The sequence below is a fragment of the Corvus brachyrhynchos genome, unplaced genomic scaffold, assembly GCF_000691975.1.
Source record: "Corvus brachyrhynchos isolate BGI_N302 unplaced genomic scaffold, ASM69197v1 scaffold97, whole genome shotgun sequence".
NCBI lineage: Eukaryota > Metazoa > Chordata > Aves > Passeriformes > Corvidae > Corvus > Corvus brachyrhynchos.
In genome coordinates, this window is record NW_008239758.1 from 6,054,829 (window position 1) to 6,077,723 (window position 22,895).

General features: G+C 44.9%; 1 protein-coding gene across 1 annotated transcript in view; it reads right to left on the bottom strand.

Annotated features, from left to right (window-relative positions):
- Positions 1 to 10,090: 10,090 nt before the first annotated feature.
- The window catches only part of AGBL1 (ATP/GTP binding protein like 1), a 273,439-nt gene continuing 260,634 nt past the window's right edge, over positions 10,091 to 22,895 (bottom strand). The window contains exon 23 of the mRNA XM_017742726.1: positions 10,091 to 18,402. Within this exon, the coding sequence (XP_017598215.1) occupies positions 18,096 to 18,402 (307 nt within the window). The 3' untranslated portion in view covers positions 10,091 to 18,095. The remainder of the gene's footprint in view (positions 18,403 to 22,895) is intronic.

Below are 22,895 nucleotides of genomic sequence, written 5' to 3' on the forward strand. Positions count from 1 at the left end.
CAGTAAGAGAGGTGGAGACTGAACAGCATCTTCAGCCTATCCTCCTGGGGTATAGCTTTAATTAACAAGGTTCTATATAAAGAATTTGTTGAGTTGGTTATTTGAAGGAAAAAAGTCCATCGGGGCTCCTAGAAACAGGACCCATTTGAAATTATATTCCTTTTTATATAGCTTGGACACAGCAGAAACAAATGTCCAGAAGGGAAAAAAATCTTCCTGAGATAAAAAGGAGCTGGCTGCTCTCTGCTGATCCTTTGGCACCATGCCTGCCAGTATTTGAGAAGAACAAAGCTGAGAAATAGAAATTCAGCACTGCTAAGATACACCCACTACCCCTGAAGCACTTGCACCCCACAGCCACTCCTAGGCCTGAACCCTTTAGTCTGGGAGTGACACAGGGAATGGGAAGCTGAGCCAAGTCTCTCTAGTTAAGATGAGAACTCCAGAAACAAACACAGAAAATATTAGCTGATATAATTTGTTACATGTTTCAGGGGTGGGGAATAGAGCAATTCAGAAGAGAAGAGGGGACAGCTCTTCTGTGTTCCAGACACCCACCAAGAACTTGCAGAAGGAATTCCCAGAACTACCCACTCTTATCTATTCTCAGCGACTTGGAGCCAAAAAAACCTTCTGTCCTCAGGATGCTTTCCTTCTTCATTTTTTTTCCTCATGTCTGCTCATATTAAACTACCACAAAATAAGAAATTCTTAAAGTACTGACAAACTGGAAAATATACCAAGAAGAGCAAGGAGAAATGAATTATGAGTGCTGGAGGGACTCACTCGCAAGGAAAGATTAGAAGAACTAAATATGTCTAGCTTGGCAGAGAGATGACTAAGCAGAGAGGGGGAAGTGATAAATGTCTACAAATATTTGAAGGGCGTATACACCGAGGAGGCAGAGAGATTCTGCAGTGTGAGCCATACCAGGTGGTGGGATTAGGAGCAAAGGGATGCAATCAGAAAAGGAAAAAATAAAACAAAACAAAACAGAAAAGAAAATCGCTTCAAAAAGCAAAAATTCAACTGAAGGATATGTAAACTAAACTCCTTATGAAAATGATATATATCCATATCCCCCACACTGGGGACGTGGAGATTTTCTCAGAGGTAGAAAACTCAGTATATGAGACATATGAGAGGACTGCAGGAGTGCTTTGTTGCTTGCAGAACTAAGGGAAAGAGCTGTGCCTTGATGCTGGGAGACCAAAAGGAGCCTCAGTGAACAACAGGTGTCCCACCAACACTGTCAATTAGAGAGCTTCAGGCAGGAAGTGAAGGTAGTTGTTGTATCCAATTGAAATCACTAGAGGAAGGTTTGTTTGGAATAATTTTATGACCCTGAACTTGGTAGAGGTACAGGACTTTATAGATATATCCCAGCCAGATGGTCCCTGGGAAGCAGGAGGCTTTGGGTTTGTTAAGCATTCAAAAAGATGATGGTGGAAAACCTGAAAGATCAAGATGGAAGACAAAAGCATCAAATTCCTCCATCTTAATTCAACCATCACCAGTTTAACCAGGTCAAAAGGAGACAGGGGAGAATGTAGTCCATTCCACAACTCAGTTACTTATGCAAAGCACACCAGTGCTCCTTCAGCACCTCAAAAAGTCAGGAACTAAATGTAGCCAAATCCTCTTTCAGGAAAAAAAATAAACTGAAACCACTTGCCTTCCACTTTCAGACAGGGCGGACCCCAGTCGCCACCACAGACATGGCCCCAGTACATCATTGCAAGCCCTCTCCTGCTCCACATCAGCACATTCATCTGTGAACAAGCAGAAGGACACCCCAGAGATCACCTCCAAGGGCATGTAATTGAAGGTTGTGCTCTAGACCCAGTTCAGCTGGATTCCAGCCAGGACATGCAGCTCAATTGCTTTAGAGGCACAGACAGCAGTGCCTCCTCCTGCCAATACAGGAGGGGCAGACCTCGATTTTTGTCTTCCTGGAGCTCTGTCACCAAGACCCCTGTACACAGCACTTGGCTGTTTTGCCTGAGAAGGGGGCATGGGTCCAAGGTGATGCAAGGAAAGCCATTGATTCCTCCCTTAGGAAATGCATTTCAAGTGTTGAACCTCTCCCTTGTGCAATCTTGTGAAACCAGGCAAAAGGAATTCCCACAAGTCCCAATATGGGAAGCATGTCAAGGTCCTTTACCCTGGATTCAATTCAAAGCTTCATGGGAAGTCAAAGCCTCAGCTTATATTTTCAGAGTACTCCATGTCCCTAGCACAGGTTTGCAGGGATAAAACCCCACGCCTGTGTCAGGGAACTCTCTGTAAACAGGGTGATGCTCATCTGCCTGGCAAGCAGAGCTAGTTCTATTAACATTGTACTTTTGTAGGTGAAAATAAAAAGAGAAAATATTTGACTAAAATGAGATTTCAGGATGATTGTCTATTTCTCTAACAACTGAACTAGGGGAGCAAATGGAACCAGAGGAGCCAGAGGTCGGAGCAGGTGATGTGGTGAATCAGCTCACCTAGACAATGGTACTGTAAGGGAAAAGACACACATCTGTCTGTCCCTGCAGAAAACCGACACATTGCTGAGCATGGCCCTTCACGCTTGGAACAGCAGAACTAAAAGCCTCAGTACAGGGACAATCCTGTATCAGTCAGGTAAAGCACAGTAAAGGAGAACTTCGATGGACAGAGGTGGTAGAGGCAGAGGGCAAGTTTTCCAGGGATTCTAGCACTGGATGCAAACACAAAGACAGCCTTGTTTCCAGTAAGCCAAAACCTCTAAGCAAAAGATGCTTTTAATAACATAACTCCCACCAGAAATTACACTAGTCAGCCATCACAAGGTCCTCCCACCCCAACAGAGCTGGCTCTCAACAGAGAGATTCTTATCATCCACAAGAACCAAGTCCCAGTGCTCCTTGCTCGAGAGCCAGTCCTAGGACAGAGAAGCTGTGATGACCTTTCCACATGGAAACAGGAATGAGGCATCCCAAGTCAAACACAGGGAAGGAGGTGATAACAGACATGCTCTTCTTTCTGCCCTTCCCAAGCACATGATCCTCTGCTAACATCAAGGATGGGATTTCTCAGTGGAGCTATCATGCAGCTCCTGCTCTGCTGCGCCAGATGAAACATACCTTGAACTGGGTAGGACAGGCACTGAGCCCTCTGTAGAGGCAGGCTGGGCTGGCTTGCATCTGGGAAAGCCTTTTCATCAGGAAAAACAGCAGCTGCCATTCAAGACTCAACTGAGCCACTTTCAGCAAAATCCTGGGACTCGTGGCGATGAAGCTGTAAAGAAGGAGCCAGGCTCATCTTCACAAAACAACACAGACTCCAATGTCCCAGCATGGCTGTGGGGAGCATGGTGCTGTAGCAGCTCTTTTTATTAATTCACCAGGTGTTTAACTTCGGCATCCTGGCTAAAAATCTAGCATGGAGAAATACACTTCCTTTCTTTACCCAGTTTTCACTCAGCAGCTTCATCCTGAGCAGTTCCCCCTCCCTGCCCTGGCACAGTCACTGCAGAGCAGGTGCAGTGTCACCCCAGAACATGCTGCACTTCAACAGCAGGTGAGAAACTGCTCCTCAGCCTGCCTGACCCAAAGGCTCACGGAACATACTGTGTAAACATAAGGCACTATTATCTCCCCTCTCCACATGGAATCACTTTATGGAATTTATTATTATTATTTGGAGCTCAAATTGAAACCCTCTGGCCATGTATGAACACTAAGCCTGCTTAGGGAATGCGGGGAGCAGCTAAAGTAGTGAAGAGGCAAAGATTTATGACAGTCAGAAAAGAAATTTTCTTTTCTAGCAACAAGCTTCACATTCCTAATCTATTTCTGCAGATTTTGCTACTCTCTACCAAACTTCTGACAGGTCTTAAAGACTAACACTTACCATGCTGCAAGCTGTTCCTCTAAAGTCTATTTTATCATCGTTTGTAACCACCTGGCTGGATTCCCTTGGTGGTATTTTTCACTCTTTCTCATAGACCTTAAGAGTATCCATATTACCTACAACACAGCCTTCATTTTCACCTTTTTTCCTTCCCTCCAGCATCATCTCAGCTGTTTTTAACTGGGCTCCCTTTCTCTCCTCCTGAGAGCTTCCACCCTTTCTGATTCCCATTCAAATCATCACATTAGTGAGACAGGCTGACAATGGTTTTCACCTGTCTCTTAAGCCAGATTGCATGCTCACCCTCTGCCTTAGCTTCAGTAAAACTTTCTTCTGTAAGAGCTTTACAAATATATTTCTGTCCCTGATAAAATGATATTAGGTAAGGATTTAAGGGGAGGTCTGTGAAAGGAGAAAAATAGCAGTGACAATGAGTCGTCTCTCCCAAATTGTCTTTCTGAAAGCTCCAAATGGCTTTGTAACAGCATGAAAGTGCTTCCTGATTATTGCCAAGCTGAGGCTCAGGAAAGCCCTAAGGGTGGACAGGAGAGGGATAAGGAATATATAAAAACCTGCAGGAAGAAGGGGTGTGGTAGAGATGCTGTGGCCCCTCGCACTCCCTGGGATGGTAGAGCTGCCCCCACAGCAGAGTTTCAAGGAGAATTCAGGGCTCCATTTTCCCCCACACTACAAACTTCAAGCTATTCCCTATGCAGGAGCAGTCTAGTGGTCTCTAGGTCCCTGGGGACCCCCCTCATGATCTTCAGCAAGACTTTGCAGCAAAAGATTCAACCAGGGCTTATCAATTTCCCACCCAACAGTCAGATGTATCTTCCTAATTTCCAACGACTTGTCACTTCAGATCTTCCTCTCAGAACACCGGTGGGGCTGACCCCCCAGTCCCCTAGGAGAGCATATGGGCAAGATCCGGCCAGATGCCACCAGTGGTGGTTACAGCCACCTCTGGAGCCAGTAGCTCTGGCTGCAGGAAGGAGCACAGCTAACACAAACATCATGCTGTGTTCCCATGGCAACCAAAGTGTCATGTTCATCATTGTCTCATTTCTGGAAGAAAAAAGATACAGGTCCAATGAAGAAAAATCCAAGAGTCCCAATGGGCTGTGCTGAGGCTGGGCAGATTTTTAACGTCATTGCTGGCAACACTCACCCCAGGCCTTCTGGAAAGTGCAGCACCCAGCCCCGTGATGGCCCACAGGTTTGAGCAGGAGGCTGAATGGGATTCAAATGCACCCAGCCAGATACAGACAGTTCATGTCTTGTCACTTTGAAGCTAGGGACACAGAGCAAATTATCACAGCTCTAGAAGTTATTAGATGTTAGCAGAAGAGGTTTCACCTCCACCCATCCTATCTCACACTTGACATGACCTGGGGATGATGGTCCTCAGCAGTTATCTTTGCTCAGTGACTTATTAAACCCCAGTAACTTAAGAAGATGGCTCAATTTGGAATTGCTCTGCCAGAGGCAGCAGAGACTCTGGTGTACCAGAGTGCACCAAGTCCCCTCCTGGACTTGGTGAGCTGCCACTATCTCATTGTCCCATGCTTTTCTCTGCTGATATCTGTGCTCCAGAAACCAGATCCAGCTGGGATCCAACATCCCCATTAACATGGATCTGTATGAGCTTCTCTGCAGTGGCTACAGGGCAACAACTAAAGCAGTGCCACGTGGAAAAATGGAAAGCTCACCTTTCAGTTCCAAGATAAACATGCTAGAGATGCATCACTGGACAATTTTGGAGTTCTCTGATGTGTTCTTCCTTGAGGCATGAGAAGATCTAAGGCTGGAGGATTCATTTCAATCACTTTAAAATCAGTTCTACCAATTAATATTCTTTTTTCTGTGGGAAAAAATTATTTAAGAGGAACTTCCAGCCTGAAGAACCAAAAAGGAAGACTGCAAAGATTATGCTTGGGAGAAAGTATCTTCCTGCAAAAGAGAATTATGCCTGTGCTTGAGAGGAAAAGGGGAAGGGAAACTAGGAAGAGAATGAGAGCATTCTATAGAGTGCCTGGATAAGGCAGGAAAAAATGCTTGGAGCACTCCAGATTCTCTACAGCCCAATGCTGAAGCCAAACCCCAGCAAGGTGCAACGTTTGGATGGTTTAGTATCATAAGTCAATGCAGATCAAGGGGAAATATCCCTGGATGCTTGGGGGACGGGTATATCTAAACAACAGTGAAATCCAAAACATTAGTTAACTTGCTATTAATCCTTAGTTTTAACCCTCAATTTTATTCTTGTTTGGTTTTTTTTTCCCTCCCTGAGCAGTTTTGCTGGGCCAGCAGTGAAGTGTTCAAGTCAGATTTATACCTGTAACTGGGGCAAGCACCTTAGCTAAGAGATTGTCCATATCTGGAGCAACCTCTTCCTCCTTAAAGACAGACAGAAACCTCATGCAGGCAGTCTTTCATGAGAGGCATAAAGAGAAGCTACTTATAGGCATTCACTTGTGCTTTTATGGGAGAAGAAGCTAGGGATTAAGTATGACAAAGGTTAAGGCAGATGGTTGCATGAATGTAATGAAATTTTGGCCTCTGCATGACACCTAGGAAGGACAGCCTACAGGAAAGTGCTCGCTATTGTCCCATGGGCCCTGAGCTCTGTTCCAGGGGAGCTGCATTTTCTCCAGCTGATCTGTAGCAGCACCTTGCTCAAGTCACTCAGCCATGTCACACATTTTCTTGACTTTTGGGAATTCCTAAGCAACCAAGAGATGAACATTCCAGTCATTTCCACTGCCCAGACCACAGCTCTGAGCAGAGGAGAGAGAAATAAGTTTCAAAGCTTATTATTTCCTCTTTGGACCCACCCAAACTAGCAATCAGCTCTTGTTAATACAGGTGGAAATACCTGAGGGGACATTAAGGTTCAGCCTGGTGTCCTTTTATTCCACTCAGGCTGAGAAACAAAATACTACCCTCAGGGCTGGGGGATGGAAAGGAGTCCATCAGCCTGTAAAGGCCTGAGATCACAAATAGAATAGTTCTGGATGTCCTTAGTTAAACACGGCAGAGCGTTCATTCGTGCCTTGCTAAGTGGTATTCCTGCAAAGAGGATGAGCCATTCTGGCAAGGTAAGTGTACAATTCCCTCCTCTTCCCCACTGGAGCAACCGAGCAGGGCCAAGGCAGCCCATAAGAGAGATGTGCTGCCTGTTTGCTTGCTCCTGTGACTGGCTGCCCATGTAGAGGCTGCCAGGGAGCTGGAATGTGCCAGCCAGGTTTTTGCGAGCATGAGAAAATTAGCAAATCTCACCCTGAGCTGGAAAAGGCACATAATTGAGAGAATTGAAATAGAAAAAAAAAAAAAAAGAAAAGAAAAGGAAAAATGAGGGGAAAAAAGAAAGAATGTGGAGATGAGCCAAAAGGAAACACTTCAAAGGCCCATAGCCTGCAGCCCACATTAATGACAACAAAAAGATGGGACCCTTACATTTTAATCAAAGGTAATTAATTTTTTTAAAGGTATTATAACTCTGCCATGCAGGAGCTGGCCCCCTGCCCCCAGAGGTGTTGGCAAGGCAGGCTGGCAAGAAGAAGCTGTGGCTTCCTTGGCTGCCTTCTTTCTGCACTTCCTTTGAGCACCAGCGAAAGGAAAGCAAGAGTGAGCGGGTGCTTCAGGAGAAACGCCTCGAGGGGAGAAGCTACAGGAAACCAAAGGAATTGGAAACATGTCTGAAATCTAAATCCCAGCTTCCTCTGGCTGGTGTCTATGAATTCTGCATGTAGGATGTGAACTCGAAGCTGAAAGCCAGCTGAATCAGCAGCAGGCTGGCAATCACAGGGCACTGGGGCACCTGCCTGGGTAGATCCGAGTGGAGCCGTCAGGGATACAGATCTATGGAGTGGCTCTGCTATAGAGATACAGACGTGTGTGAGAGAGGGTAAGTGTGACCTCAAACGTCTAAGAAAGATGCTTGTCTGTAATCCCTGCCCTCCATACAATGGAGAGATCCTTGTCTGCTGCTCAGGCAGGACCAAAGGCCCCCCTGCAATCAGTGAGGCAAGTGTTCCACACAGGAGACCAGACAAAAGCTTTTCTGGGGTGCAGGCACTGGGGTCTTTGTTCCCCGGTACATCTTTGTGAAGGGAAAGGGGGAAAATGGAAAAAGGGAAAGGAAGTAGAGCAGCACAAAACCTGAGGATGATCAGAATAAGGCTGAGTGTGCCACAGGATGAAGGAACTGTCCTCAGGAAGCAACATGCAATTGTTTCCATTAGTCTAAAAGAAGAGACAGAGAAATAAGGAAAAAGGTTTACAGAGACAAAGCCTCAAATTAAAAAAAAAAAAAAAAAAAAGGGAAAACAGAAAGAATAATTCATGAAACACTCACTTATTTACATAAAATGAAGACAAATACTGGTATATTTAGTTGTAGTCAGAAGCTGAAATTTTCCATGGGTTTTTAAGGCAGTATCACATGCAGCCACAAGTAGCAGTAGCCTGTGATTCAGCTAAATTTCCATAACAGCATGAAAAAATGAAGGCCAGAAGGAGTCACACCTGGATTAAACGGCTCAACCTACCAGAGCCTGTGCCTAAGCAACAAGGAGACATCATATTTGGGTAGAAGAGCTGCAACTCAGAGAGAAAAAATAAACAACCCTTCCAAAAATGAGGTATATTCCGGCAGGTGGTAAGGTGCAGCAGACAATTTAAAACAGAAAAAAATCTAATTTTTAATACACATTAGAAATTGTTAGCTTCTTTTACTTAGAAACAGCCAAGAAATTATGCTACTCAAAAAAAACCCCTCTAACGCTGAACAACAGAGGATATTTCACATGTGCTGTCTACACAGGTTGCTCAAAACTTTCAAAAGCATGTAGTGATTTTTGATAACACCTGCAGTGTTACTACACTCTGGGCACTTTCCATAAACAAAGCTCTTGGATTGTTGCAATTGCAGGCTGTTAGGAGAAGCCAGCTCCCTGCAAACATCCCTTCTCGGTCCAGAATTTTAGGGCTTGCTGAGAAGTCTAATACTGCACGAAGTCAGAGTAAAGTGAGCACTTTATTCTCCCCAGAATCATATTGCGGGAAGCAGAACTTCCAGCTTCAAACAGAATATTTCTTTGCACCCAAAATCCCATTTCTACTAAAGTCCCTAGGAGGTTTGCTAAGGATCTCTTGATCCTTGTGCCAGCATTAGGCCTGACAAACCAAACAGTGCTCTCTGTGTAGGTATAGAAAGGGAGGTGTGTCTGGAGCTGCAGCTGAAGGCAGCTCAGAGCTTGGCAGAGTGTGCTAACATACGAGCCACAGGGGATTTGCTTTGCAAGACCAATCTAGTTTCATGTAATTTATGATCCTTCAATAGTGACAAAACTTGATGAAGGAACACTGTGTCTGAAAACTCTGCTGTCCAATTTTAACAACCAGCCTCCTTGCAAATTTGGTTTCTCTGGCACCCTCAGACTCTCAGGGCTGCACCACCACTACCCCCTGACACTTGTGCAATGCTGCAAAGGACAATAGGCTTTTTTTTGTTCCCTGCAGGTGTTTAACCAAGCAGCAGTGCCTCTGAGCCATTTTAAGGTTTGCTCACAGCTAGCTAAACCAGGAACAATTCAGTGACCTTCAGGATGTTAATAGGTCCAAAGTCTCTTTGTGCATGGGGAGCGGGCAGGGGACACTTCACCATTTATGACCTGCAATTACTCTCCCACCCAACAGAATATACTTTGTTGTCTGTCATCTACAACAATTACCAGGGTGTGAGTGCTGTCATTTCTAACAGGGCCAGACACAAACAAGCATCCTGGTGTGCCTCTGTCTCACTCTCCCTCGGTCCCTCTGCGATGCTCAGCCTGCAGAGCTCTTCCCATCAGTGGTGTGGAGTTGCCAAGCAACATTTGTCATGTCCCTCCATGGGCCCTGCTCATGGCTCTGTGGCAGCTCAGGCTTTGAAGAAAAGGGGTTGCTGTGCAGAGTGAAATAACTTTCCCTCTCTCTTCTATCTTCTCTCTTCCTACTTGATGAGGTGAAAAATGAATCATTCTGAATATGACAGATCAAATCCCTCATTCAGTTGCTCTGAGGTAAATCCCATTGAAAACCGTCTTTGGGGAATAAATTCACTGCCAGATACCAAGGACCAGTGCATCACACCCAGCACACACATCCAGGACACACTAAATTTTTTTTGCATCATAGACATTAGAAAAAGCAGCTAGAAGAAGTCAAATCATTATTGGCAAATAATTTATTCAGCCATAGTCACGAAGGAATTAATCTTATCCATTATTCTCAAACATGACTCAACCAATTCCTGGAAATAACACAGCTAAAGCTTCTAGCTCTGAGCTGCAAACCCTAAGATTTAAATTCTTATTTAATTCCACAGCTCTTATTTCCCTCTTGTTATTATGTTCAACAGTGTGCTGCTGCTGTTCGTGTGCCAATGATACAAGGTTAGAAGGCTTAGACAGTTCAAAATGTTCTCTCCGCATCAGTAAAGCTAAAATGTACAAAGCAGCTCTTACAACTGAGAGCACTCAGGCCATCTGGCACAGTGGCTTCAGTGTGAGCTCCCTGCTCCAGGGCTCTTGGCATCTACCTGGACATCAGCCACCAGTGAGAGTGCCTGCGCTGATCCCAGTTCCCTCTGGGATGCAGCCCCCCAGATCACCAGTATTCCTTGTGTTCAGCTCTGGGGGACTGAGACTGCCAGAGCAAAGGATGGGGTTACAGAGCTGAGTGTGGGCAACTCTGAAGCAGAGCCCTGTGCTGGAGAGGCTGCAGGTGGGGTTGGCAGGTGTGACAACATAAATAGAAGTGTGTGAACATGGAGCTGAGCTTCAACAGAAATAGATGGGATTTTCTGAAAAAAGCAAATGGATTTTCCATTGCATTTTCTCAGTTAAGTAAAATAATGCCCTGCAAGCATGACTGTGGGATTTCTTCTTGGGGTGGGTTTAAAGCTAGGAGTCCTCTCTGATCTGGTAGTTTAACTTCACTCAGAAGTTAACAAGACAAGGAAATATCTTAAAAAATGATCCTTTCCCAATATCTTAGGATGTAGATCCTGTGGGGGTGCCTGTTTCTCTACATTTACCTTGTAGAGGATAATTTAGGCTAGATCACTGAATCACAGAATGGGTAAGGTTGGAAGGAACCACTGGAGGTCATCTGATCCAACCTCCCTGCTCAAGCAGGGTCCTCAAAAGAGCATCATTCAGCATTGTGTCCAGAGGGCTTTTGAATATCTCCAGGGAAGGAGACTTCACAACCTCTCTGTACAAACTGTTCCATTGCTCACTCACCCTCACAGGAAAGAAGTTCTTCCTCATGTCCAGATGGAACTTTGTGTGTTCCGGTTTCTGCCTCTCATGCTATTTCTTGGCACCACGAAGAAGAGCCTGGCTCCATCTCCTTGACACCCTCCCTTCAGATATTGATAGACATCAACAAGGTCCCCTTTCAGTCATCTCTACTCCAGATGCCTAACTTCTAGGAAGCTAAAGTTTGTGGAGATGAAACCTGTCTCTCATAAGTAATTCCTCAGCTAATGTGCACCTTCCTTACAATTACTTCATATAAACCATGTTTCTTTCACTCTTTATGAAAAGAAAGTATTCAAAGCTTTCCTAAAGCAAAGACATATGTTATCCTCTAAGCCAATTAGGCAATAAAAGAAAGGAATTAGATCAGCTTGACAAATCCATGTTGATTCTCTTTTACCACCTTCTTATCCTATAGCAGCTAATGAATTGTTTGTTTCATAATTTGTTGAGGTTTTTCTGTAGTCACTCAGCTTAACTGGCTGATTTAAATTTCCTGTCTCTTCTTTTTTATTTCTATCTACACAAACAAGTACGCTATTTGCCCTTTTCAACTCTAAAGAACCCTCTTGATGCAGGAGAAGTTCTTGAAGTCCATTCCTAACTGTTCACAGACTGTTTTCCTTGGACAACCTGCAGGGGAATTCCTTCCGGTCAAGCAGTTTGAGTTCACTCACTCAGCGTAAGGGTTCCTCAATTTACACCCCTTTGCTCTGGCCCATTCCCATTCCCCAGTCAGTGAGACTTCTGCTGCATTTATCCAGCACCAACTGTTTTGGTGATAAGGGGAGTCAAAACGGCAGTGACGACTCCAACCCTTTGCACGTGCTCTCCTTCTCTGGTACACAGTGCGCACTTTTATTCCTTCTAGTATATTTATAGCATATTTATAGGATTTCTTTTTCTTCCCTTGTGTGTTTGCAGCCACTTCTAGTTCATTCTTTGCCAGGACCCTTCTGATTTCATCCACACATCCTTTGGTATCATTCTCTTCTCATTCCTACTCTGCTGCTGCTTGAACTTTTAAAATACAATTAATTTCTCATTTTAAGGTGCTAATGAGGTCCTCACACACTTTTAGTGTTTTCCTTTTGTTCTGTTCTTCTCCCTACCTTTGGAGATCTCGTCATTGCACCTCTGCTCTAATCTCTAAGTCAGTGCTTGCTGGCCTGTATTCCTTTTTCCTTGACTCAACCTACCAATTCCCTGATGTTTCACAGCCAATTAATCCTTCTTCTGCTGTTCCTACTTTGTCTTTTCCATGTGTCTGGGAAGCTGATTAACTCATAGCTTGGTATATGTACTAAGGCTTTATATTCTTCCTGTTTAGCCCTTACACTCCTAGCCCTTGGGCAGAGACATTTCAGATGTTTACCAGATTGCTCCATTCTTCTCCCAAGTGCCTCATTTTCACCTCTATTAAATTTCCCATTTTCCCAACTCACTAACCAGCATGCTGCCTGGTTCTTGGAAGACTGCTGTGCTGTAAAAAATCCAGTCTTTTTGTCAACACTGTCCGTGCTTTCACCTCAAGGATTTGTCTGCCCCACCTGTGCCACCTTCCACAGAGACCAAAGGAAACACAGTGGCCCCTGGAAAGGAGGTAGCAGTGATCCCAGTAATGGGCAGGATTTTTATTTCAGTGATGGCAGATATATGAAGGAAGCAGCAATTAATTCTTCCTGTTTGCCTTCTCTAAGGATATCAAATTGTGTTGTAAACACTGGAGATTTAAACCTCGCTGTGACCCCTTTCACTGAAAATAAATATTAATAACCCCACTTCACAGACTGGGAAACAAACACAGAAAAGCGAAATGACTTTTTATGGAAATGCCGAGGCAAAGGCAGGAGCTGCCAGAGCACACACTGGAAACCATTCAGGGAAAGCCGTCAGTCAGGCCTTGAGGAGCAAGGGGGCAAACAACAGGGTTGTGATTGCAATTACATCAGCTGGTGAGGAGCCAGCCCCTCAGTGCCCAGAGCTCAGTTAGCCAAAGGCTATGGCAGTTTACTGACACGGGAGTTATTGCCAGAGCATCCAACTGATGACTGTTTCTAGTGGTAGATTTGTCTTCCCTCTCACTGGTCCATGCATGAGCTACAAGCAGCTTAATTAAAGGCTAAAAAAGCCCCTGATGCTAAAATAGCTGCCTTGCCATCTTTCTGGAGATCTTGCTAGACTGAGATCAGGGCACTTCCTTCTGCATTCTCCTTTCTCTCTCACTCCCTCCCATTCGATCACTTATTAAAAGTGAAATAAAAGGAACAGGAAAAAGAAAAGATGAAGAAAGTAGCCACAAACTGCTCCATCAACAATAATATGCCATGGATCTTCCAGGACCTGTCTGAGGATGTGAGTGCCTGGAGAGGAAGCCCAAGGCCAGGAATGATAGAGGCTCAACCGTCATGAAAAGCACTCACAGACCCCAGAGCCGAGCACACAATGCAGCGCTGAGGATACGGACTTGGCTGCCGTTTATGGAGTGGGGAATACAGTGGCAGATTTATTCTACAGTAAAGAGGGTTGTTTCTTGGTAGCACTAATACTGACACATTCTCTGGGGACGGAAGAGGATGCACAAATAGGAACAATTCTCCCATTTCTCTGCCTGTGTCTCCCCCAAATGCTCCCTACTCCAATTCCCTCCTGCTCTCTTCATTCCTCTGCCTGCGCTGAGTCCTCTCCTTCCTCTCTGATTTATACCTTGTTTCTTTAGCCTTGTCCTTCATCTTTTCCCAATGCAACTACATGGACAGGGTTTTTAGTTCTCCAAGATTTTGCATATTATCTCCAACTGTAGCCTTGTCTCCAGCCCTCTGCCTGGAAAACCATACAAGTGTTCTCAAACAGAGGGTCAAATCCTGCTCTCCCTAAAACAAGAGTGAAAATTTCCACACTGCAAGGACCAGGCCATGGGACAGGATAGGCTGATAACAACCTGCCAGGAGAGGCTTTTAATATTATCCAGCACAGCTTAAAGAGAAATGTCCTAACAAATCATCACTGCACATCATTGAAGTGGGAAGCAGTGATGGAAACTACCACCGCACTCCTGCACAGAGTAATTCCAGCTCCCCTCTCATCAGCTGAAATCAGTATAGAGCAAACACCTGGGCAGTTTACATCCCATTTTCCCCCCCTCCTTCTTCCAAAACCACACACCTTCACTACTGTATTTGCCATTTGTATCTCACAATGGAACAGAGACTGGGAGCACAAACAAATTGGTCAAGAGCACATAAGAGATCTGTGGCAAAGAAAGAAATGTAATATGAGTGTTGCAAATTGCTGCCAAACAGTCTCTGACTTGGGCTTTGCATCTCTAAGGGATGGATAGGGGCAGTGGATCTTGTCCAAGGACAGATAAGACAGGAGATAGCTCTGTCACCCACATCTCTGCTCTTTGGCAGCAGGAGAGAAGCAGTGGAGGAGCAGGGGTGTTGTCTTTCCCCCTCCTTAATCTGCTTCCTGCCTGCTTCAAAAACAGCCCAGTGCACGGTTGTTTATTATTATTATTATCACTGTTATTTTCCAGAGTGCTGTAAAACTAGGGGATAGAGCACTCTGACAGCCTCATAACAAACAGCAGATAAAACTAATTAGATTTTGTTCTTCCTTCAGTTTGCTGACTTGATTCTTTTTCTTTTTATTGTTTAATTATTTATTTTCTTAGCCCAGAGGTTTACACTCACATGTATTTCACTAGACACTGGCAAGGCACCCCTGGGATCATCTCTGACAGGAAAGGGCTATTGTGGCCGGGAGACCCAAGAGTTGGTGAGGGGCTGAGACAGAGGGTGCAGTGTAGTGCAGGGCTCCTCACAGCATCTTCCACCCACGTCATGTAAACTGGTGAGGGGAGGAAGGAGAGCACAGCCTCTAAGAGAGTCAGTGAGACAAAAGGCATCAGTGAAAAAAGTTAAGGTGCCTGGCAGGAGCCCAAAACTGCTGCAGCAGTGGGAACCAGGCTAGTGCCTCTAAGACACCATCTCTTCTGGCCATTACAGGAATATTTGGCTTGAGTCTCAACCTGACAGCCTTGCTGACTCTTGAGGAACGACAAAACGGTGGGGAGCAGGGCGACTTGCCTCTCCTCCCTCCCGCCCTTTCTCCATCGGCAGCTTCCAAATTCTTTGGGATTAGCTAGCGACAGCAAGAAAAGGCGCTGCTCTCACTGCTCAGCACTTAGCAGGCTGAAGTGAGGTGACGGGCCCCGGCGCAGGGGACAACGGCTCCATTCACTGGGGGATACCAAACCAGAATTACAAGTGTGCAAGAATAAACAAGGCTGGAGTTAATCTAAAGTTGTTTTACACTCTGTTTTATTAAAGTCAATGCACTTCCGTTCCTCTGTGCAGCGCCTAGCTCTGCTTAATTACCATGACTCAGGGAGAATTTTAATAGTGTGGAGCGCGCAGTGCACATGGAGGCATTCTCCTGACCTCTAGAGGTCTGTCAAAAGAAGAGGAGCATCTGCTCCCTGTAGAAGTACCTAGGAAAAAAGGAGGCAGCCCACAAAACTGCTTCTCCTGAAGTTATCCAGGTGCCATCCCCAAGTGGTTGGTCACCCACCTGTCCCGCTGCACCTTCTCAGCAGCAGGCTGACCACCCTTGGGCTGGAGGGTTCTCCTGGCCACTGCCTTCTGAAGCACTCTCGCTACTTGCTGACAAGTTGTTTGGCACAGGTGTGGAATGCTGTGGGAGAAGAGATTGACCAGGTGTTTCATACCACACAGCAGCATTTATACAGGTGTGCTCAGTGTGCAGGGACATTTTGCTCCCAGCTTAGCTGCTGCATTTAAATCCCAGACACTGAAAACCCCCTAAGGGCCTTTGCCATCTCCCCGCCTCCTGCAGCTCCTAGCACAGGGATCTCTGAAATGGTGGTGCTGCTCGTACACATTTGGCTCCAAACACACAGGGAAGATACACCTCTGCTTTTATTACATTATGACAACTCTCGCACAGTTTAGTCACCAGGGCAGAATTTTCCCACTGAACTGAATTCCCCCATCTTAAAAAATTCAGAATGAAGCAGCTAGAAAGCCAAATATTATGGCCAAAATATTGGTATGTCTTTAAGGAAAATGCTGATTTAAGATTTCTTTTTCTTTGCAATAGGGTTTACCACTGGCAAACCTTGGTAAGTGCCCTTCAGCTACTGTCGTGGCAGTGTTGGTACAGAAAGCAGAGTGGGTGCAAATATGCACATTTGCAGACACAGATATGTACAACAGTAGTTTTTACTCCGTGTTCTGGGGATGTGCTGAATGCTGAACATCCCACAGCATGGCTTTTGTATGCTGCAGTCAGGACCTAGCACACTGTCAAGTTTTTGTCATGCCTAGAAATGTTGGATTTTTAAGTTAATTATGCACATATATTGTTTCTTTATTAATAAGCTTTGAAGCAGTATTATACAAACTATTATAATGGCAACACCTGTTTCACCTCTTTTGTGTCCCTTCCTGTGAGCCACCCTTTTATTAAAATTCAGTATTGTGTGCAACAAGCTGCACGCTAAACCAAGCAGAAAAGGACATCTGTACAGAGGCACACACCACGCCTAATGAATTAGTTTGGGCTAAGAAGCTCAGCTTCTAAGGACCCAAGCTGCCTGTCTTTTGAGCAGCATCATAGAGAGATAGAGACTCAGGGAACTCTTATGTGCTAGTGAAGACTTTAAAATACATGGGTACTGAAAGCCAAGCAGGACAGGAAGAAGATTTTTATCTAAAGAGCAACCTCCTGCTGGAAAATATTGTCTAGGTAGTCTGAGGAAAGGTGTTCAGAAACACATCAGAGTGTTTCTTGTTCTGCACTAGGAATTCTCTTCACAGCCAGCATAAAACCAGGAAGATGACATGGTGCTTTTAACCAAGCATTAGTATTAATAATAACGGTCACTGGTAATCACTGGAGTCCCTGCAGGCTGTAATGCTACAACACACTGTACATTCATCCTTGTCCTTGAGCCTCACAAAGCAGTGGAAGAGTTGGGAGCCTCTTGCATCACACAATTAGTTCCATTTGGATTCAGGGCAATTCCCCATTTGCAGCAGCAGAGTCTAAGACACATGGGAAGATCAGGCAACGTGAAGTGTGACATGAAGTGACTTCATGCTTTAGGGATATAGGGCACATGTGTGGATTCTCAGTCTGTGCTGGATTCTCAGGAGCTGGGAGACAATTTTAGGAGAAATCTAATTTTTCTCCATTTGGGGATTAAAGGAAATGTTTTAACTGATGCTCGGGCTAAATTCACTCCTGGGTATTGCCACCATCACTAATCTATTGGTGAATTTAACTCAGGTTTCCAGAGGATCACTATGTATTGTCACTGCTGTTCTTAGTGTGGGACACTGGATTTCCCACACTGTTCCTGAGATACAACCAGCTCAGAAACATGCAAAGTCTGACCCAACCTGTTGAATGCACTGCAAAAATTCTGACCAGACAGAAATCAGTGACATGCTCTACAGCTCAAGAGAAATGAAAGGCAACAGAGAGCTCTGGTGAAAGGCATCGATTACTGTCACTTCTCCAGGAAAAGGCTGCCTAAAGTTGGAAAAAGAGAAACATCTCTGATACCTTGGTCTCAAAATACTATTCCTTAAGTCAGTCTGTATGAAATCATGTACTAGAGGCAGCCATGAAACTGGGGATTATGTTCAGGAATGGATGATCTCACATAGTACCACCCGGGCCAGTGGCCTCTTGCTCTGCCTTGTGTACAAAGCGTAAGGAGTCATTGTCAGCAGATGTATGTATTCAAATTACAAAAACATACAGTCATCTTTCCATTCAGAACCGGAGCAACACATCTGGGAAGGGTGCTGAAGCTGGCAAACAGGCAAACATGAGCAGTGACACATTCTCTTGCTGCTCTGCAAGTCACAGCCTGGTTCACACAGGACTGCCCTCAAACCCACTGTACAGCCCGAGTGCTGTTGAACCCAGAGGAAGAGCTGAACTGTTGGGTGCTGGCTGGCTGGAAATGTAGAGTCCCCTCAGAGCCCTGGAGCTGCATGTCTGTCCTGTGGTTGCTCCCTCATCTTCTGTCTCGCCTTCCACCCACGAGAGGCACTCCTGGATCTCTTGGTCTAGCTCCGAGAATTCCTCTTCTCCGTCAGAGCTACTGGCAGTGTCATAATCAATCTCTTCTGCACAAGGAGGTTCGTCATCAGACTCCAGGCTGCTGTTGCTGCACCTTCTGCAGAAAAACCACAAGAGAGACTGGACGTCACCAAAGGAGGGGGTGTTCTCAGGGGAAGAGCAAGCAACAGGGAAATGCTTTTTCTGGGTTCAACCTTGACTCTGTTAATAAGGGACGAGGTGGCACTCAGCAAACTCAGGTGGGTCTCTGTGTCTGTCTCAACAATGAGAGTGATAAAATGAAGAGTGATACTTACTGACCTCTCAGGAGTAAAGCATTATTATTCCCATCATTATTACTGCTATTGCTTATACAGAAACAGTGCTTTACATACAGACAACACCATTCTTGCCTTGAGGCACTTACGAGGTTACAGAAGCTGAATTATAGCAGAGAAGAAGGTATTCAGTTTCCAGAAGGTTGCTAGTTTAATCATCATCTCTCTCACTGTAGTTCCACATTTAGTGTAAGACCTAATTAATCCAGGTGGTTGAAGTGCTTTGGCATCTTTTCCTCCTGTTCTGTGCAAGCTCAGAGCACTGCTAACAAAAGGCAGCACAAACAAAAAACTGAGCCTCTTGGATCTTCAAGCACACTGGCTCAGGAGGGCAGAAGCACCAGAAGTGGCTGTATTTTGGGAAGAACATGGAAAGGCTTTGATAGCGTGAATTCCTGGGGAAGGGCCAAATTCAGAGTCAGGCCTGAATGGCCGAGGAAAGACTCTAAGTGGATGTCACAGCCATGTCATCTGGCTCTCAGAAAAGCAGGTTACCCCACCTTGGCCTCCTGCATTTACTCAAAGGAATGGTCACAGGGGATTTCCTCACATGCCCACTTTCAATGCACACTGCATGAGGTTTGCCTGATGCAGTATTTATGGCAGAACAGTGACCATTAGACCATAGCTCTGGGGGTCCTTCTCCTCCCAAGCTGCCCACTTCCCATCTGGCCTCCAGCCCACAAGGGCAACTGGATAATCCTTTGACACCAGAAAGAAGCCTGTGATTTCCGTGTTGTCTGGGTCAGAGCCTGGATGAATCAGGGGAGCAGATACTGTGTTTTTCACCTCCAGGTCAATGTTTTCAATCAGACTCAGAGCAGGGGAATGTATTGCTTTGAGGGACTGGGAAAGGAATAATAATATTCCACCTCTGGGCCAGAGTTTCTAATTTATCCTGAGCTGGGAAGAATGAATGGCTTGGCAGATGGAACATACACAGCTTTAATGTGTGGTCTGCTCACTTACATGTCAGTAACCAGAATAATCTTCCAGCTTTCAGCTGTTTCACAGCAGTGCCAGCAAGTGAGGTTTCAGAACATACCAAAGGTGTAAAGTATTGCTTTTGGATATATTGATCCCTCCCCTCTTCTGCACTCCAAGAAAGGTGTTAAGATTTTCCTGGGTCTGAAACTCCAGATCTTAACTGCATACAGACTGCTCTGCAGCAGAAACAAGCAGTGTAAACCCACATCTCCTTCTCAGGCTGATCTCTGGCTTAGTTTACTTCAAAGGCTGGGTATAAAGGATTTTCTGAAAGCTTAATAGAGCTGTGCAGCTTAAAAATAAATAAAAGAATAATTATGCACTTTTACAGTTTCTGGCTCTACTTCAGTCTGCTTAGAAAATCTGGGTCAGGAAGAACTCATACTGAAAATGAGGATGTGACATGAAACAAAACAAACAAACCAGGACAGTCCTCCCAGCACAAATAGCAACAGCAGTGGTCCCAGCTGAGTCTGACCAGTGGGTTTGATTTCTTCTTTTATTTTTCATATGCAGGCATGGCATGAATTACCATGATACTGAGTACCTATGATAATGTTCAAAGCTGACTAAACCCAGGGGAACCGGAATTTTCATTTATAAGCCTTGCTTTTGCAGATTTGCAATCAAAAAGAACCAAAGCATACCTACTTTCAATATTGTACTTGTATATTTTGAAGGAGCTGCTAATGCCATTGGGAGAGAACAGAGCTGTCTCCCAGCTCACTGATATTTTACAGATGGAACATTTTGCAGCCTAGGAACCAAAGGTCAAACATTTGCGTTAACAGGATAATTAGGGGAAAAAAGGGTCCCTATTATTGTTTAAATCTGGGAAGCCAAATAACAGGGTCTTCTGAGTTTTTCAATAATTTAAGTGATTTCAAGACTGCCTTTCTGACAAAAAGGGGAAAATGCCTCCTACTGCAAAACCAGTTTGCTAATGAAGGGAAATCTGGAAGACAACAGAGAATGAAAGACAAGAAATGTACAAAACTGCCATTTCTTTACATTGAAGACTGCAGGGATATTCTTTAGGAAGCAAGCATTTATTCATAAAACCTGTGTAATGGACTTCCAAAGCTCTCCCTTGTTGTCTGCCTGCACAGCACACAAAACACCAAGACCACGATAGCTCAATACTGGGGCAGGTGTGCCGCAGGAAGAGGTTCCCCACAAGTGAGGATGGGCTTAGACCCTGCTTGGAGGTCAGGAAAGACTTTCTTCCTCATTAGCTTTGCCCTTTGGTCCTTTGCTATGACAGGGATCAGCACTGATCAGCAGTTAGCACTGATCTTAGTAAGGGTTTCTCCAGCCTGGACTGACACCCACTGGACCAGAGCCACCACCACAAGTCTCACAGTGAGCTACCAAACAGCAAATAGATGGTACCAACCTCCCCCTGCTGCCAACACAGGCTGCAGTCACACTGCTGACTTAAAAGTTGAGAAGCTCTTTATCACACTAACAAACTCTGCAAACCAGTTTCACCTCTGTACTATATGGAACTTTACATCCCAAAAATTCACTTTCTGCTGCAGGAAGATTTAAAACACATTACAAAGCAACACAACAGGGCTGGTTCCAAGCAGCAGGTTCTTCTGAAAGGGGAGAGGTGGGAGCATGTGGCACATGGAGGAGCCAGCCAGTGCCACCAACCAAGTGCCAGTCCTTGCATGTGGTTCTCCACATCACAGAGACCAGCTCCTTCCATGCAAATGGTGAAACATGGTAAGGAACAGGAATGCTAACATGTAAACTATTGTTTTCTAGCCATAGCCAAAAAAAAAAAAAAGACACAACACCTACCCAGGAGACATGAAACATTTATCAAAGAATAATGATGTTGTCTTACAGAAGGTAAACAAAGAGGAAAACCAATGACACTACATTATAGAACTCCAAGACAAATATAGACTGTGAATACCACTGAACATGAGCACAGTGCAGAAGAGAGGGGGGAAGGCTGGTAATATATTCTACAGCCAACAGTCCCCCAGCTATCACAATAAAACGTGCACATTTGGTTGATCTTCAAAACCTATGGCCTTGTAGCCCCCATCTATTCCAGCTGATGGGAGCCACAGCAGCAATTTGCAACTTCATGATGTGATAAATAGAATTTCTTTGTTTTGATTTTTAATTTGCATATTTACTCAGATATGACAAGCTTAATTAGTTCTCCTTTTCTATGTGTGTACATTTTTTTATTTGCTCACTTTTGGAAAGCAAGCAAGATTTAGTTCCCTGTAAAATAATTGTGGGGTTTTTGCTGACTTAATGTGAGGAGAAGGAGAAGGAGAAGGAGAAGGAGAAGGAGAAGGAGAAGGAGAAGGAGAAGGAGAAGGAGAAGGAGAAGGAGAAGGAGAAGGAGAAGGAGAAGGAGAAGGAGAAGGAGAAGGAGAAGGAGAAGAAGAAGGGAAGGGAGCCCAGTGCCTCCTTACATGTCAGCATAACTGGAACTTTGTGTCATGGCTGGAAAACACTTCTTTCAGGTGCCTACTGTCAACACCTCATTCTGAGTCAGCCTACTAGATCACAGCTGGACAGAAACCTCTCAAGTCAGCTGTCCTGCTGAGCTACACTTCAGAACACACACTCTGTAGCTGTGGTGATAAACTATAGCTACACACTGTACCTGGGGATGAGTGGCGATCTCTCTTCCATACATAATTCTCATCCACTTGTACATGCACTTCCAGGGAATGGAGAGAAGTACAGAATCCCTAAGTAATTTCTAGAGATGTTTCACTCACATTTTGCTTGCATGGCAGGTCACTCACTCTCTGTGTATTCTGCTGGCTGGATCAAAATAGAACTTTTCATTTTTTCTGCTGGAAAGAACGGGCACTGACAACTGTCCCTCTTAGGGAATCTGTGACTACAGCTCAGGGTTTCTGCTTGACCTTCACTTGACAGGCCTCACAGTTGCAATGCAGTACAAAAGAAAGTGGAGCATTTACTTTTTTTTCATATTACTCCTCTCACTCTTGAAATTTGTTGCAGCCTTGCCAGGGGGAAACTGGAAGTGGGGGGGAGAGGGTTAAATGCATCACAGGAAAAGGAGGAAAAAGCTGAGGCTGGAGACCACTGCTGGTCATGGACATACCAATGATTCTCTCTGAAGGATGTATCAACAAACAAGCAAACATGTCCTCAGCATCTCTCTGCAGTGAAAAATAACCTCCCAGCATATTCACCCTGTCTGTAACCCTATTTTCTCATTGTGTTAAACCTTCTCTCCATCATGGTGTGCCCCAATCCTTTGGAAGCTGCCCAAAGCAGG